Source organism: Desmodus rotundus, chromosome 5 (assembly GCF_022682495.2).
Source record: "Desmodus rotundus isolate HL8 chromosome 5, HLdesRot8A.1, whole genome shotgun sequence".
NCBI classification, from domain to species: domain Eukaryota; kingdom Metazoa; phylum Chordata; class Mammalia; order Chiroptera; family Phyllostomidae; genus Desmodus; species Desmodus rotundus.
The window spans coordinates 31804238-31820152 of record NC_071391.1 but is presented as its reverse complement, the minus strand read 5'-3'; the positions used below and the strand labels follow the sequence as shown (position 1 = coordinate 31820152).

General features: G+C 48.3%; 1 protein-coding gene across 5 annotated transcripts in view; it reads left to right on the top strand.

Annotated features, from left to right (window-relative positions):
- The window catches only part of NAV2 (neuron navigator 2), a 679412-nt gene that overhangs the window by 302293 nt on the left and 361204 nt on the right, over positions 1–15915 (top strand). For 3 of the 5 annotated variants that reach the window (XM_053924021.2, XM_053924022.1, XM_053924020.2), the window contains exon 1: positions 10402–11432. The exons of 1 other annotated variant lie outside the window; for it this stretch is intronic. In XM_053924021.2, the coding sequence (XP_053779996.1) occupies positions 11175–11432 (258 nt within the window). In that variant the 5' untranslated portion in view covers positions 10402–11174. Of the gene's footprint in view, positions 1–10323; positions 11433–15915 lie in introns of those variants that run through there. One more of the 5 variants, XM_024558785.3, reaches the window with a different exon arrangement.

Genomic DNA, 15915 nt, shown 5'->3' with positions numbered 1-15915 from the left:
TCACAACCATGGTAGTAGTGACAATGTGTCAATCACTGATTTAGTGCCTTATAGATATTCATTCATTCAATCCTTCCATCAACACTGTGAGGGATGTACTGTTAGAAACCCCATTTTACAGATGAGAAACTTGAGGCCCAGAGAGGTTAAGTAACTTGTCCGAGGTCACACAGCTAGTAAGTGGCAGAGCCCGAACCCATGCCATCAAATGCAAGCAGACTCCAAAGTCATCCTCCTTTTAACTGCTATGCTCTACTTGACTGCCTCTCAGTTGATCTTTCCCCAGCGTCCCAGGAGGTAGTTCTGATTGATGGCATAGGTGGGGACACTGAGACGCAGAGAGATTAAATGACTAGGCCAAGGTCACTCAGCCAGCTAAGTGTCTATGCATATCCATGGGACTCTTTCCACTTCCGTAAGGCTTCGAGAGGAGCAACTAAAACCTAGACACTGTCTCTGACCCCGTGGGTCAGAGGAAGGAGGATGTGGGAGGACCCAGCTCTTGCTCACTTGCCCAAACTTCCACCTCCAGCACACTGGCAGACAGGAACAGAAGCTCCATCCTTGCTTGGTTACCCTCTTTGTCCCCCAGACCTCACCCCAACAGCATCACAAACATCACTTCTCCGGAAGCTTTGGCTGTCTCAACAATCTAAAGTGGGGGTCCCCAAGAACCAGGATGCAAGTAAAACTTGCCTGCGCTCTACCTCCTGTCTCCCCCACCCCCAACCTCAGAGGGAGGGGGGATGAAGCTCACCTGAGCTCCGCCTCCACTCTCCTACCCCATTCCACAGTGGGGCAAGCGCAGCTCCAAGCTTATCACTCTCCCACCCCACCCCAACCCCATCTTCTATGAAACTGGTCCGTGGTACCAAAAAGGTTGGGAAAAAGGTTGGGGACCGCTGGTCTAAAGCTATCTAGGTTCTCTACCTGCTCTCATAGCAAATGCCTCACTTGGTAGTTATGCATTCTCTGATGTGATTATGTAAGTATTGTCCATTTCCCGGATTACACTGTAAGCTCCCCGAGAAAAGAACTTTGGTTCTTAAAAACATTCTTTCACCAACAATTAGCATGCCGTCTGGCCTTCGGTAACACCAACACACTCTGCAAATGAATGAATGAATGCGTGTAACACCTACAAGGTTCTAGACTCACACTGGGCCCTCAGCTTCCGTTATCTCAAGTACTCACAGCAGCCCTGGGCAATAGTTATCATCATTCCCACTTTACTGACCAACAGACTGCGGGTCAGAGAAGTGACGTGACCCTTTCCCTGTCAGTCACTCATTAGTGGTGAATTCAGGAGTCACACTCTGGTCTGCCTGCCTGCAGCCCCAGTCTTCTCTCTCCTTCACTCCACTCTGTCAGGAGGGAAACAGGGGAAGGAGTAGTGGTGAGGGGTCCGCCAATAGTGCTTCTTGAGGGGAAAACAGAAGAAAATGGGGTTGTGGAGACCAGACAGGATTGAAAGTTTAGAATAAAGGGTCGAAGGCGAGGCAAGAGCTAAAGGGGTCGTGGTAGTGTTCTAGACACCTGTCCTTGATAACTCAGCAGGCAGTCGGTCTTGCAGGCCAGGCACCTCTGAAGACTGGATTGTCCATTTCCAAACCCACCCCTCATGGTCTGCCCCCACACTTGGGAGGAATGAAACTGCTCACAAGCCAATGATTCTGAATGGGAATTCATTCAACATCCCAGAGTTCGAAATGATGGTGTTTGTGGCATCGAAGAAGCCAGGATGGTGATTGGTGAGTGTTTGGTACAGCCTCAGGGAGACTAGCTTTGTTGATTCACAGCTGACACATGTCCAGACTGCCCTGAGGAGAAAATCCTGATGCATTTATCAGTGAATGTCTAAAATTCTTGTGCAATGTGGAGCTTCAAGAAAGTTGCCAGGCAATTAAAAACAAATTTAATGGTGTCTTGCCCCGCTGTTTGTAAAACAGTATCTTTTTAAGCCAAAAAAATAAAAGAAAATCCTTGTGTATTTTGTTCTTTTCCACTCGTCAAGCTCTGGGGTTTTATTTGCCCTGGGTTCAGAGAACAAGCGGAAATCAACACAGCTGTTTATGTTTAGTGGCTTCAAATGATCTCAGGGCACAAAAGATCCTCACGGGTGTCTGCTTTGTTGACAGTTTTTAGACCAGCTTTGAGCTCAGCCAAGGGGTGGTGTGAACTAGAATTGCCTTTCACACACGCCCGGCAGGGTTCAGCTCAGGCACACTGGGGCCCTCTTTCTCCTGTCTTCTCTCTTTCTGCAGGATGGGGACTCAGTCTCCAGGCTGTCGAGACAGCTCTGTAGACCAGTCAGAAGAGAATTGATGTCCTATTCCCACTCCTCAGGGGTGGTCTTGGCACGTGTGGAGAGAATAATACTGTGCGTTCTCAGGAAGGAAGGGAGCCCAGGCGGGATCTCTGGAGTAACGGTTCCCATTTGGCAGTGACTTTGTCATACACACATAGGTAAAACTGGATTTTAATCTTTGGTAGCTAACGAAGTGTTGGTCTGTCTGATTGGGAGGTGGCTCATCGCTCCTGCCCAAAAAGGCTTGGGGCCGAGATGGGTGTACACTCGCTAACTTCCGTGTCACCAACATTTGGCACAGGGCTTGGTTCACTAGAGGGCTTAATAAGGGTTCCCTGAATAATTAAAAGGTTGAAAAATACAGAAAATCCCATGGAAAGGTAATTTAAAACCATCTATAATTCCAGCCCTTTCAAGCAAGAATGCAAAATAAAAAGAAATGACCTATCCCCTATCTTGCCCCTCAGGAGTAACTGCTGCTAATAGTTTGGTGTGATTCCCTCCTTCCCATTCCTTCTCTTTATAAACATATTTATTTATACATATGTAAAACATAAATATATGAGGAAACTTATCAGTAGTCAAACATATATGTAAGTATTAAAATAAATATACTCCACTGAGAATTTAAATTTAAAAAACAATGACAAAATGAATCCTAAGCTGTAAATGATTTTTTTTAAGTTACCCATTGTCGAGGTTTTTCACGACAGCACACCCTTTGATGAGTACAGACCACTGGAGAGTTAACTCTGCTCCAAGCCGTCCTCTGAGAGCCCTGCACCTTGGGCACCTCTGGCCTCCATGGGCCAGACATTGGCCCAGAGTGCCTCTCCCAGCCTCTCCTAGTGGCTGCTCACCTGGCTCTATGCTGGGGGCAGAGCCAGAGGATAGGCAGGAGGGCTCTTAGAATGATAGCAGCAACCGAAAGAGGAGATGCAGCAGACCGGGCGGCGGGGGGCTTGTCGCTCAGAGCCTGGAGGGCCCCTGGAGCAATGGTCAGGCTGTTTAATGCCATCCACAGCACTGGCTCGGAGGCAGCATTTGGGCAATTACCCTGCTGCATTTGGGCTTCGGGGGCAGCTAGACTGGCTAAGGGTATCTCTCAACAAGAAAATCTTGCTCAGAGAATAAAAGAAGGCCTGAGTTTTTCCAGATTGGCTGTCATCAATTAAAGTTATCCAAATTGTTGCCTTATAGTCCTTCACTCTAAAGGGATGAGAGAGCATAGCCTCTGTAGCATTTATTAAAGCAGTGCTTTTCAATTTGCCTGCAACCAGAGAGCTTTACTAACGTATAAATGCCTGGGCCCCATTCCCAGACAGTCTGATTTAATTGGTCCAGGGTGGGGCCTGGGCAGCCTTAGTTTATTATTTCCCCAGTGACTCTAATAGACAGCCAAGGCAAAGTGTGAGGACCAGCTGATCCAGAGTCACCCAAGTGCTTGTTTAAAATGCAGACTCACAGATTCAGAATTCTAGGTCTCTCGAAGGGTCTTAAGGATCTGTCCCTTTAAGAAGCACCCCCAGTAACAAGCACCCCCAGTGATTCTCAGGCTTCTTGTATAAGGACCACTGGCCCAGTCACCTTTGCCTCCCAGTGGACACTAGCAAGCAGGCAGCTCTGTCTCAGCCTTAGGCACGCAGGCCCCCGTCACTGGCCCGCACTTCAAGTCTTGCCTCGCTGTAAAGACCATTATCATTCACAGCCAGGGTGGTTCCCGAACCTTTCCGTTTATTTCCTCAACTGTAAAAATGGAGCAATTGCAATGGTGTGTATAAGGCAAATCCCAACAGGAAGCCATCGTTGTCACTTCTACTGTCATTGGTACCCTGGTTGTGTCTTGGACAGTATGCTATGACTGCTAGGGCCTAGTGTTCAGAGTTCAGGCTCTGGAGTCCAAGTGCTTGGGTTCAAACCCTGCTTTTCCATTTACTTAGCTGTGGGCACTTAAGTAAGACACCGAACCATCTCTGGGCCTCAGTTTTCTCTTCTGTAAAATGAAAATGATACTACTCATACACGCTGTAGGGTTATTGTGAGAGTTAAAGGTAAGGCATGTATAGCGCTCACTGTAGTTCCTGGCACACAGTAAGAATAACCTCATAAGTTATACTTCTTACCAGCACCATCATTATTACTGGGTTTACTTGTTGGGTCTAATGTGTGGAAAGAAGAATGGATAATACAAAACAAGCAATATAATTTTTAAAAGAATCCATTTAAAACTCAATTAACAAGACTCCTCAATTGATAAAAATTTCTTCATCTGTAATAGTAAAAAAAGTGGGTAGAGAATTAAAAGTAACAAGCCAAAAAAGAAAAGAAAGAAAGAAAACCTTGCAGGTAGGATTCAGCCAAGAATCTGGACATATTCAGCTCAGTGCCCTTCACCTTTACTCTCTGCAGGTACAGTCCTAAGTGATGCTCCGTCCAAAACATAGGAGGGGCTTCGCGAAGTCACCAGTACTGGCTGGGCTGTAGCCAACTACATGGACTAGAGAATGCAGATGTTATTTTGCTTTTTGCCCCCACATACAGTCTTGGTGTTATCTTTGATACACATTTTCCCTGGTCCCATCTCTTTCCCAGGAGACATTCTTGTTTAAATTTGTTTGATACTTCTATTCCACATCAGATGGCGAGTCCAGTTCCCTCCCCAGGGTTCTGCAAATCACTGAGTTGGGTTGGGGGGATGAGTTGGAAGCATGACGATGGGGGAGGGGATACATTTTTCCTTTTCATGGCCATCCCTGTCTCTGTATTTTTGCTCCCATGAAACTTAGGATCTCACCCTATGCCCTCTTCCCTTCCTTCTCCAAAATGAACCCAGATTTGAAACTGAGCTCTTTTTAAAAACAATTCTCCATCAGAAGAAGAATCAAGTCTCTCAAAGCATGTGGTGGCACAGCACGCTTTATTGCAAGTCGGGGGAAAGGAGAGGATTTCACTTGGCCACCTTGCTCTGCTTCTGTCCCTCTTCGGAGGTCTCTTCATGTTGCTCAGGCTACTCCATTTGGGGGGCACTTCACGTTAAACCTCTCCCAGGAAACTGAATTTTCCTCACTTATTATAGACAACACTGTAGCTTGAGCCCTGTGCTCTGGGCTGGCCTTCCGACATCCAAATGCTCATTAATGTTATCTCTAAGATAACCTTCGATCTCAGAGACTCTCTCTCAAGTAGCCCAGAACGGGCTAACTGGGAAATTTCAGACTGGCCTATTTACCTAGTGCCTGAATATGGGGGGAAGTGATATGTGAATTATATTCCCTCTGATGTGATTTATTTACATTTCCTTCCCCCACCTACAGAAGGCAAAAGTAGTCACAGTCTAAGTTTTAAATGTTTTTCTATTACATTTATTCTTATTAATATTTAGCCATCAGCTTATTGAAGATAGGTTATCCTCAAATCTTTGTGGAATGAGGCAAGTAATAAACTTATAAAGGTAGGAGAGTGGACCCGTATCTCTTAGCATTTCAACACTAAGGGTGAAAATGAAAGATTCTCTCTGTTACTTTTCAGGTTTGTTTATTTATTTATTTATGGCAGAAAGTTAAATTAATCACTTAGCTGCTAACCTCATGAACAGCTGATGCTCCTTTGTGCCTTGTGCATCCCTGTGTATTTTGCACTGCTTCTGCTGAAGTATTGGTAATACCACTTGTCATTATTTCTCTGTTTGCTTCCCTGACTAGATGTGAGTTCCTTATTTTTCAGTTATAAAAAAGGGCAGTCCTCACAAGAACTTACTATTTGCTCGCTATCATAATGTCTACTGCCTGACACATAGATGACTCTCAACCATTTCTTCATTGAATTAATGATTGAGCTACTCCATATCTGATTAATCAATAGTTTGCTATGTAACATTTAATCAAGGTCATTGCCTCCCTGCCTATAAACACACACACATACACACACACAGCCCTTCACAGAGACTCCTCACACTCCAGAATCCGCAGGAGGGAGAACCCACAGTCTTCCGGAGATCACCGTTGCGCATACTGATTTGCACGCAGACCCGTCTGGAAGAAGGTAGATTGGAAGTAGTGCGAGTGGGGGCAGGGTGAACAGGCTTTCTAAGAGCTTTTCTAAAGTTCTTACGTCCATTTCTCTGCTCTCTGGAATGAGTGGGCTCTCACTGCAGCCACTGCCAAAGGGTGGGCATTTGTGCCATCTCTGAGATATGTGCCACAGTTGTTAACCATGTCATAGAAAATTAAGGAAAAGTGAGTTTTTGAAAATAAGCTATTGTGATTTTTTTTTACTCCCAAATAAGCTCATGAATGTTTCACTTTTTCTATTATTTCAGAGACTTGTAACATGTCCCTTCATCTGTCGTAGTGAGGGGTCTCCAAGAGACTGTTGATTTTCTCCCTCAGATCCCTGCATTTTCTTGTGACAGGCTGGCACTTAGATGTTTCAGGATTTTCACAGGACTGTGTTCTTGGTAGGTCAGGTGCAGCCAGGGGTCTTTAACGCTAATGAAGGATGGGTTGATGTCAGCTCTGAAGCCCAGGTCACGCTCAATGCACCACCACTGGGTGATGTCAGGATCAGAACGGGAGGCAGCTGGCCCACCCTGAGCTTAGGTCGGCTCTTCCTACATCCAGAGAACTGTCTATTAGTTCCTCTTAGGGTGATTCAGTGGTCCTGAGAGCTTTCAAAGTAATTCAAATTCCCCATCACTTCCCGTGGCTGACTGAAAGTTTAGAGTCAGACAGAACAAAAAGAGGGAAAGATTGTCAAGGTCGAGATTTAAGATGGGCTGTCCATAGTGCATATAATTTTTTTAAATAACATTTTTTTAAAGAAAACCTGGATTGTATGTTCTTTCCAAAGCAGTTTGCCATTCTCTGAACCAATGATTTCTTTAGCTAAAAATCCTTGCCGAACATATCAATTTAAAATGACTTTTCATGTTAACATAGCATCCATGTGGAAGAACTAACTTTATAGGACATTTTTATAATTTGAGATCTTATTTAAGAAGGAACCTTGCAATTATCTCTTTTGCTGCAGGGGAAAAACAGCTTTTTTCCCACTTGTCTGGTTATTATGTTAAATTATTTTGCTTTAAATAAAGAAATCAAGATTTATAGGAAAGATACAAAGGGAAAAGAAAAATGTTCCAGGAAAGAGCAAATAAAATTATTTAAAGATGAGGAGGCAGGAAAAGAAACTTGAAAATACACTTTAAAAGATTCACTTGTTTTCTGTGAAGAAAGATTAGAAGTGATCAGACTTGAGTTACATAAATCCCACAGCATTAAGGTGAATGCTCATATATTTACCAAATTCTAGAGTATTAGTAATAGGTACTTTTAATACCAAAAAAATAATAAGAATAAAAAAGAAAGAAAAAGAATGCTCCATTTTCATATTAGTCCACATTTGAGGGTACACATTCAAAAATGACCCTGGCAGCGAATGTGATTTAAACGGGAGATCACAGTTGGCAAACACTTAGCATGTGTGCCATTATTTCTATTTCTATACCTATAACTGGTATTATTAATTAATCATACTGCTGTTTACAACTAGACTACATAGATGTACCCTCAGAATTATTTACAGCACAGTGTAACACAAAGTTACTTAACTCTAGATGACTCTGGAGATGAAAGCCTTTGCTACCTACTGTTTAGCCTTACTACTCAAAAGCTCCAGACCACCAGGATGGAGGGAGCTCATTCAGAGAGCAGAATCTCCGCGCCTCCCCCACCCCCGCCCCAGTTCCAGACCCACTGAATGAGAATGTCCATTTTAGCAAGATTTCCAGTAATTCTTATGTATATTAAGTTTAAGAAGCCCTAGAAGAGCACCGACTGCATGATATTTTCACTGGGCTGGACGACGTTCTCAAACATTAGAATGCATCAGAACCACTGGGTGAAACACTGGTTAAACCTGGATTGCTGGGACCCAGCTCCAGAGCTTTCTGGTTAAGTAGGTCTGGGGTGGGTTGTTTTTTTTTAAACCATTATTCTTATTTCTTCAGGTACAGTTGATATTCAGTATAATTTTGTATTAGCTTCAGGTGTAAGCATAGTGGGGTGGAGGTTTTTCAAACAAGTTTCCAGGTGCTGCAGCTGGTCCCGGGGCCATACTTTGAGAACTACTGCATTAGGGCCATGAAAATATTTCGGAATATCTCCATGATCTTTAGAGGCAAAAACTGCAGTATCATTCGTACATCTGTCAAAACCAGAATTCTGGGTGGGAGAGCTCTAAGGGTTAATGCAGCATAATATTTTCATGACTTTATGTACCTGAATCTAAATGGCTCTTCTCCTGGAGGATTGCTGCTAGCATTGTTCACTCATTCATTTGAAAATTTGGGCAGCTCTTCTGTCCACAGCACCATACTTGACGCTGAGAGAATCTAATAAATGTTTAAATGCCATTCCTAACTTCAAGAGTCTCTCTCTCTCTCAGAAGAAGAAAATAAACACATGAAACGATCAATAACTAGGTGGCACTGGATGGCAAAGGGAAGAGAGCTAAGTAAGTGGCACAGACCACATGTGATTTAATTTCAGAGGAAGGGAGGATGCGCGACATTATATACAAGACCGTGAGCATTTTAGCCCAGCTAGAATAGAAAGATGTTATACAGAATATAGAAACGGGGGGTGGGGGGGTGGGGGGGGCGGTAAGATGGGAGAGGGAACAGACCAGGGTAAGAAAGCACCTTCCGATTTCTTGGTGCTGTTTTAAGAGGTTGTTTTAAAACTGAAGTGTCCTCTGGTCTGGATAACGAAAAATCAATGCTATCAGTGTTGTAAATCAGTCTATAGGGTGGGTATATGGAGAAAACTTGTATCTCAGAGACAGAGAAGACAAACAACTTACAGGCAGAGATGACTGGGGGGGTGGAGTAGCAGTAATTAATAAGGATAACAATACTGAACTTCTATGGGCCCCTTACATTGCCAGATGATACTTGTGCCAAACGACTGTCATGTGCTATCTCATTTAATCCATACAACAGCGCCTTATAGAAATGTAGTCAAATCTCCTTACTGCAAGTGAAAACCAAAGCTTTCTAAGGACGCATGCAAGATTAAAGAACTTGCCCAATTTAAATCCAGGCGGTTTTATAGGGTGGGGGCTCCTCCTGGGTGAACTGAGGGGGTTCTGGCCCGCCTGGAGTATCCCTTTCAATTCCCATATCCTTTGAGTCAGCAAGCAACTCAAACTGCAACTGAGAGGAGGGATGAAATCCTCGGGGGAATTCAAGTCGAGGAACCTGTGGGGCCAGTGTGTCCAAGGCACAGCCAGGGAGGAGCTCCTGCATGAAATGCAGCAAGGGTTGGCCTGAGCCAGCCAGGGTCATGGAGCCTCTCCTGGCTTCCTCAGGCCACTGTAATTACAGAGTTTGTGGTAGATTGCAAAGAGGAGCTGTTTCGGGGCGGGAAGCTTCCTTGGGTATTGTATTTGCCTATAAATACTTCAAATAGTTAAGTGAAATGTGCAGCCTTTGAAAACCGAAGAGGAAGCTATTGGGAGGCCCCCCGGGCCCCCTGACAGAGCAGGCAGAAAAGAAGAGAAATGGCTGGCTTGTCATTTACGCGGGAGACGAGGAACAGCCCTGCCCAGGCCAGATGGGGGGCCACGGGGCCTCGGGCGCGACTCCGGAAGACTTAAACCGTTAAGGTGACCAGAATAATTTGAAAAAGGAAACAAAACTTCCCCTGAGCCGTGCCTGCGGGGCCCGGAGGCGGGCGTTTGCGTTCGAAAGGGCATTTTTCAAAAGAAGTTTTCAGGGCGCGGGGGTGTCGGCGCGCGGTGAAGCGCGCAGCGGGAACAGTGCCGCAGAGAGGCCACCAGCCCGCTTTGTACTTGCTGCCAAGCGCGGCCCCAGAGTTTCGGCCGCAGCCTGGGAGTTGATGCCACGCCCCTTCGCTGTGTGATCCCGGGCCGCTGATAGGCGCTCCGCGAACCAATGGGCGCGCCGGGGCGGTCCCGGCTGTCAGCGCGCGCCGCAGCCTCTCGGGCCGCAGCCTGTCTTCCTCTGCACTGAGCCCTGCAGCCAGCGCAGCCTTCCCGCGGAGTGCGGCGGCCGCTCGCGAGCGCAGCCCTGCCCAGCCGCGCGTCCCGGTGCCCGCGCCCCACGGCCACAGCCTTGCTGCGCTATAGCGCACGGAGCATGTGCAGACCCGCAGGCGTTAAGGTGCTATCTGTCCGGGGGGCTTCTGGGCAGTGGTGACTGTCACGCCTAGAGAGACCTTTCGGGGGCTCTCGCCGCGCCTCTGCGTCGTGGGTGACACTGCCGTGCTCAGGCTCAGGACAGCAGCTGCGTCTCGGTGGTCTTGAGACGTCTTGGGCTCCGTGCGCTCTCCCTCGTCTTCCTTCGCAGTTCTCTCCTTCCCTTCCGCCTCAGCTCGCTCCTTCCCTCGCCCGCTCACACCCGCAGGCTCCAGGAGCAGGAGGCGTGGGTCCCCGCCGCCTTTTTTCCAAAGGGGCCTCCTCGCTTCGGAGATGCAGTGACAAGTTAATATGGGCTTCCAAGCCTCGGGTCCCCAGGAGGAGAATCGAAAGAGGCAACAGCCCCTGAGCTCCCAGAGCCCTTGAATTGGCCACCCAGAAGGGGCGTGAGACCCGGCTGCAGCATCCATCCAGGTGGGACCAGTTGAGCGCCGCGACTAGTCCTCCGCAGCATTTCAGCATCTCGAAAGCGCGCTCACCGTTTTGCTCCGAGCTCCCCGACCCGGGGATTTTTTTTTCCCCCTCCACTGGTGGTGGGCGCCTCGAGGGCCGAGGCCCGGCGCCTACTCTGCTGCCCGCGCTGCCTTTAGCGGTTGCCTCCGCCGCCGCTGCCAGGGACGTGCTGGGAAAGCCGAAGCCCCGCGAAAAGATGCCGGCCATCCTGGTCGCCTCCAAAATGAAGTCGGGACTGCCCAAACCCGTGCACAGCGCCGCGCCCATCCTACACGTGCCCCCGGCCCGGGCCGGCCCCCAGCCCTGCTACCTCAAGTTGGGAAGCAAGGTGGAGGTGAGCAAGACCGCCTTCCCTAGCCAGATCCCACTGAAATCGCAGGGGCTGCAGGAGCCGGCGGGGGAGGGGCTCCCGCTGCGGAAGAGCGGCTCGCTGGAAAACGGGTTCGATACCCAGGTGAGAGGTGCTGTGTGCCGGGACAATATTCAAGGGGGATTGGTGAATACTTTTTTTTAGGGGGTGGCATGGCAGGAAGGGGAGAAAGGACTACCCTGCGGGCAGAGAAGGGAACCGATCCTCTTAGGCCGGCAGATTGGGGGGTGAGCGAGGAGAGTAGCCTGGCCGGTGGGTGTGGCCCGGGTGGCCTAGGTTTGCCTTAAGGATCCATATGACACCCGGGTGCGGGCACGCCTGGGGCTTCCTTTTGGGGGGCACGGCCGAATGTTTTTTTAAAAAACTGTCAGTGATGGAAATGTCAGATCCTGCATGTTGAGGGCTTGGCTCCCCAAGAGCTATATCGACTGTCTGTCTGTCTGTCGGTTCTGCAGAGATTTTATCCCTGCCAAGGAATGATCAGAAGCCTTGTTGGGCTCCATGCCCCTGTGGCTGCAATATCCAGGAACAGGAGTCTGGGGGTGGCAGTGAACCTGCTCCCTCCTCTTGAAGATGACCTGCCCTTGCTCCATCCCTTGGACTAACAGGATTCCGGGCACGGTGCTGGGACTGCAGTAGGAGTGCCCGGTGCACCAGCTGAAGCAGCCAGCTGGAGACTCCTAGCGTCTTGGCTGGCTGTTGCGGTGGGGGTGGGGGTGACTGCTGAGAATGGCGGCCCGAAGCTAAGCCCCTCCTTCCTGGGTAGTAGATCCTGCTGCGGGTAGCCGGTAGCCCTGTGGCCCCGGTGACTGGGTGTGGGGGTGAGGGGTGGCTTGAAGAGAAGTGGTGACTTCTACCTTTCCAGACAGAGCTCACATCACCCAATTCGGCTGGGTGACAAGCTCTGGCCATTCAATCTCTTTTAAGGAAATCAGCAAGGGCCAATCAGGTTCTCTTGGCCTTCTGCCCTCCCTGCTGTTTTTCTTCCCTCTTGTGGTAGGAGGGAGCAGGGGCACGTCGTATTTTCTTGGCAGCCAGTCATCAGGGACTTTTGGGGACAGGCTGACTTGACGGATGTGACTGTCCTGGTCAGGAGAGACGAGGGACGGGAAGGCAGAGGAGGAGGTAGTTTGGGGCTGGTGTCAGGGAAGTGGCAACAGACCAGCTGACCTTTTTGGCACTTACTTCTCTACTGACACTGTCTCCACCTTCTCCTGGAGCTTTCTCTGATCAGAGGCTAGAACTCAACACATTCCTAGCCTTTCTGATGTAGGAACTGGAGCTGGAAGCTAATTGTAAGCAGACTTTTGGAGCTCTGGGCTGGAGAAGGCCCTCAAAGCAGATTAAGCTCCCACGCCAGGCTGATAAGCATGCCCCTAGCTGCTGCACTTGCTAAATGTTTTTGGAAGCTGACAGGTTTGAGTGATGGCGTGTGGGAGGAAGGCAAGATTTCCCCCAGTGCTCCTGGGGCCTGTCCCGGCTAGGGCTTTTGTGCTCTGCTCTGTTTTTCTGCTGTTGGCTACAGGATTTGTCAAGTGAGCTCTGATATGGGAATGAACTTGGGGGTACAGTCTTGTCAGAGTTCCCCTTTATCCTTGGAGGTGGGGCTTACGAGGTGTGGTGGGTGGTATGTGGGAGGCCAGAGCAGTGACTCTGGGGTATGACACACACCCAGGCTGATGAGGACGACCTCAGGAATCAGAGGGAAAGTGGATGCTGGGGTTGATTGTTCATACCCAGGCAGCTGGCCATCGCCTATTTGACCCTTCACTTTACATTGTTGGAGGACTTGCCCTGGGCAGGCTCTGGAAAGGTGATTCATCACCTCCTCCCTGGAAAACTGTCCTGCAGCTGCTCACAGAGGGTCTGGCCTGGTCCTGTTCCCCCAAGGCTTTGCTGCCCTCTGTCACCCTTGGTGCACATTTCCCAGGATGCCCCGTTCCACCTGGCCTTGCCCTCAGTGCACTGACCATGAGGATGGTTTAGATGGACTGCTAAGGGAATTGGCCGCTTCCCAATAGGCTATCCTGGCTTCTACCAGTTTTCGTGGGGCTCTTCTCTGTGGCATGTGGCAGATCCTTGTTCTCTCTGCCCCACCCTGGTATCAAAGTGACCTTGGTAAAAGGGATTTTCCTTCTTTGGACCAGGCTACAGTCTTCCTGACACTGTCCGTGTTCACCATGTGGGAAAGCCTCTCCGTTATGGCTTGAGGGCTGTATCTGGCTTGACATCTATAGTGCCCGATCTAAAACATAGTGTTTATTACTAGAAGGTACTTAGAAAATGAGGGATTAAATGGCAAATGATGTCTTGGGGCCTCTGATTCTCCTTTTATTTAAGGGCTTTGGGGTGGAAAGCTGGGTTGTGCAGTGGTCAATAGCAGTTTTTTAAAAAATATTTTATGCATATTTTTTTAGAGAGAGGGGAAGGGAGGAAGAAAGAGAGAAAGGGCAACATCGATGACAGAGAGATAAACATCAATCAGTTGCCTCTCAATTGCGCCCCCGCCCAGGGACCAAAGCCGCAATCCAGGCATTGCCCTGACTGGGAAATGAACTGGTGACCTTTTGCTTTGCGGGACAACACCCAACCAAATGAGCCCCACCGGTCAGGGCAATAGCACAGGTTTTAAAGTCAGGTAGATATACACGGTGTCCTGTCTCTGCCACGGAATAATAGCTGGATGACCCGGTCAATTACCTCTCTGGGTCTCAGTGTTCCCATCTTTAAAAATGGACATAAACAACCACACAAATAGGGTGGACTAAGGGGGGAAAAGTATGTGAAGTGTATAGCCCCGTATTTGGCAAACAAGGAACACAATAAAATTAGCTATTTATGTTGCTAAGCAAGAGATAGGGCATGTTATCTAGATTGAATAGCCTGGAAGTAAGAAAAGGCATAGCTTCTTCTCTCAAGCCCTTGAGGAGGTATCAATTGGTTCACAAGGATTTTCAGAGCATCAATCACCTGCCTAGTACAACTGGCACAGGGGGAAGATGAAGGAAGGGCAGAACCATTTGTTGAGGGCCTGATGTGCCAGGTTCTTTACATATAATCTCATTTCATCCTCACAGTAACACTTAAAGGGGACATGGCATGTTCTATAACAATAATAATGTAATAATGGCAAATTATAACACAACACTTCCTATGTGTCGGGAGTTGTTCTAAAGATATTACATAAAATGCCTCTTGATTCTTACAATAATCCAATGGAATAAGTGTTGTTACTGTCATTTTACTCATGGAAAACTGAGGCAAAGACTGAGTTAGTGGCCTCGTAACAGAAGGAGCATTAGAACTTGGACAGGCTGACTGTGGACTCTATGCCCTTAACCACGATGCTATCCAGCAATAACCAGAGAGACTTCCTGATTTCTTTCAGGCTCTAATTTATAAGACCACTGCTCTAACCACTGAGCTAGAAGAGTAAGTGAGATGCAGCAAAGTGGAATCACTAGCATCAAGTCATGCTGCTCCCGTGTGGTACAGCAGGGATTCCAGCCCAGGTTGTTCTGGCTTCTTCAAGGCCGGTGGTCTTCCCCCTCTCTGTAGCTGCCTTCTTCAGCATGTTCTGGCAGATGACCAAGGTAAATAAAACATGGCTGGCCCTTGGGGATTTTATAGTCTGGTTGGGAGGCATAACTGATGTACCAAGGGTGACAGGGCAAAACAGAGACAGGGCTAAGAGGTATGCTGGGGATTCAAAGGAAGAGAAGGGCCACAATGGCTGGGGAAGTCCAGAGGGCTTTGTGGAGTTGGCAGGAGGTGGCTGGGTTTCAGGAAGAGGCACAAGTGGCTGGTGGGGAGGAGAGGCGGCGAGATGGGCAAGACATGGAAGGATGAGGAGCAGGGCCACGCAGCGGTGCAGAGCAGGCCTTGGTGTCGCCACAGGGAAGCCACATCTTCATGCAATAGCTAATTGCTCCATATCTAGTACCTTTTAAAAGGTGGTGAGAAAAGAACAAAGTCTTCTCACAGTTGAAGGGTTGGATTTGCATGCTGGCTTCTTAGAGGATAGTAATTCTGAGCATGCAGGGTGGTGAGGAGAGGCTGGGGAGACAGTGTCCATAAAAGACCTGGTTCATGACAGACCCTTGGGAAATGACAGTGATGATTATTATTAGCTTGGGGTCCAGAAAATTCAGTGTGGTAGTTATAGGGGAAAGGAGGCCATTCTCATGGCTCCTTTTATTATGCAGCAACTCTCTTCAGCCAGCAACAGCCCATTTTCCCCAAGCCCACTTTCCTCCATCAAGTGTGGAAAGACCTAACATAGCCAGCAAGCCAGAAAATAGCTCTGAGGTGCAGCCCCACTGTCAACCCTAAGCCCTTCACCTTGACTCCTCCCACAAATGTATAGCAGGGGCTCGACCCCGCCAGTGGGGGCAACTGTGTTCTGCAGCAGCACATCTCCCCAGATTCCCTTCCTGGTGCTGGGATACCTGGGCCCTCCCCCAAGAATGAACATTTATAGCATCTGCTCCGTTAATGTGGTGTATAAATTATGACCATGTGCAAAGACTTGTTTTAGAGATAGGCTCTGTGTTAGTGCAGAAACCCT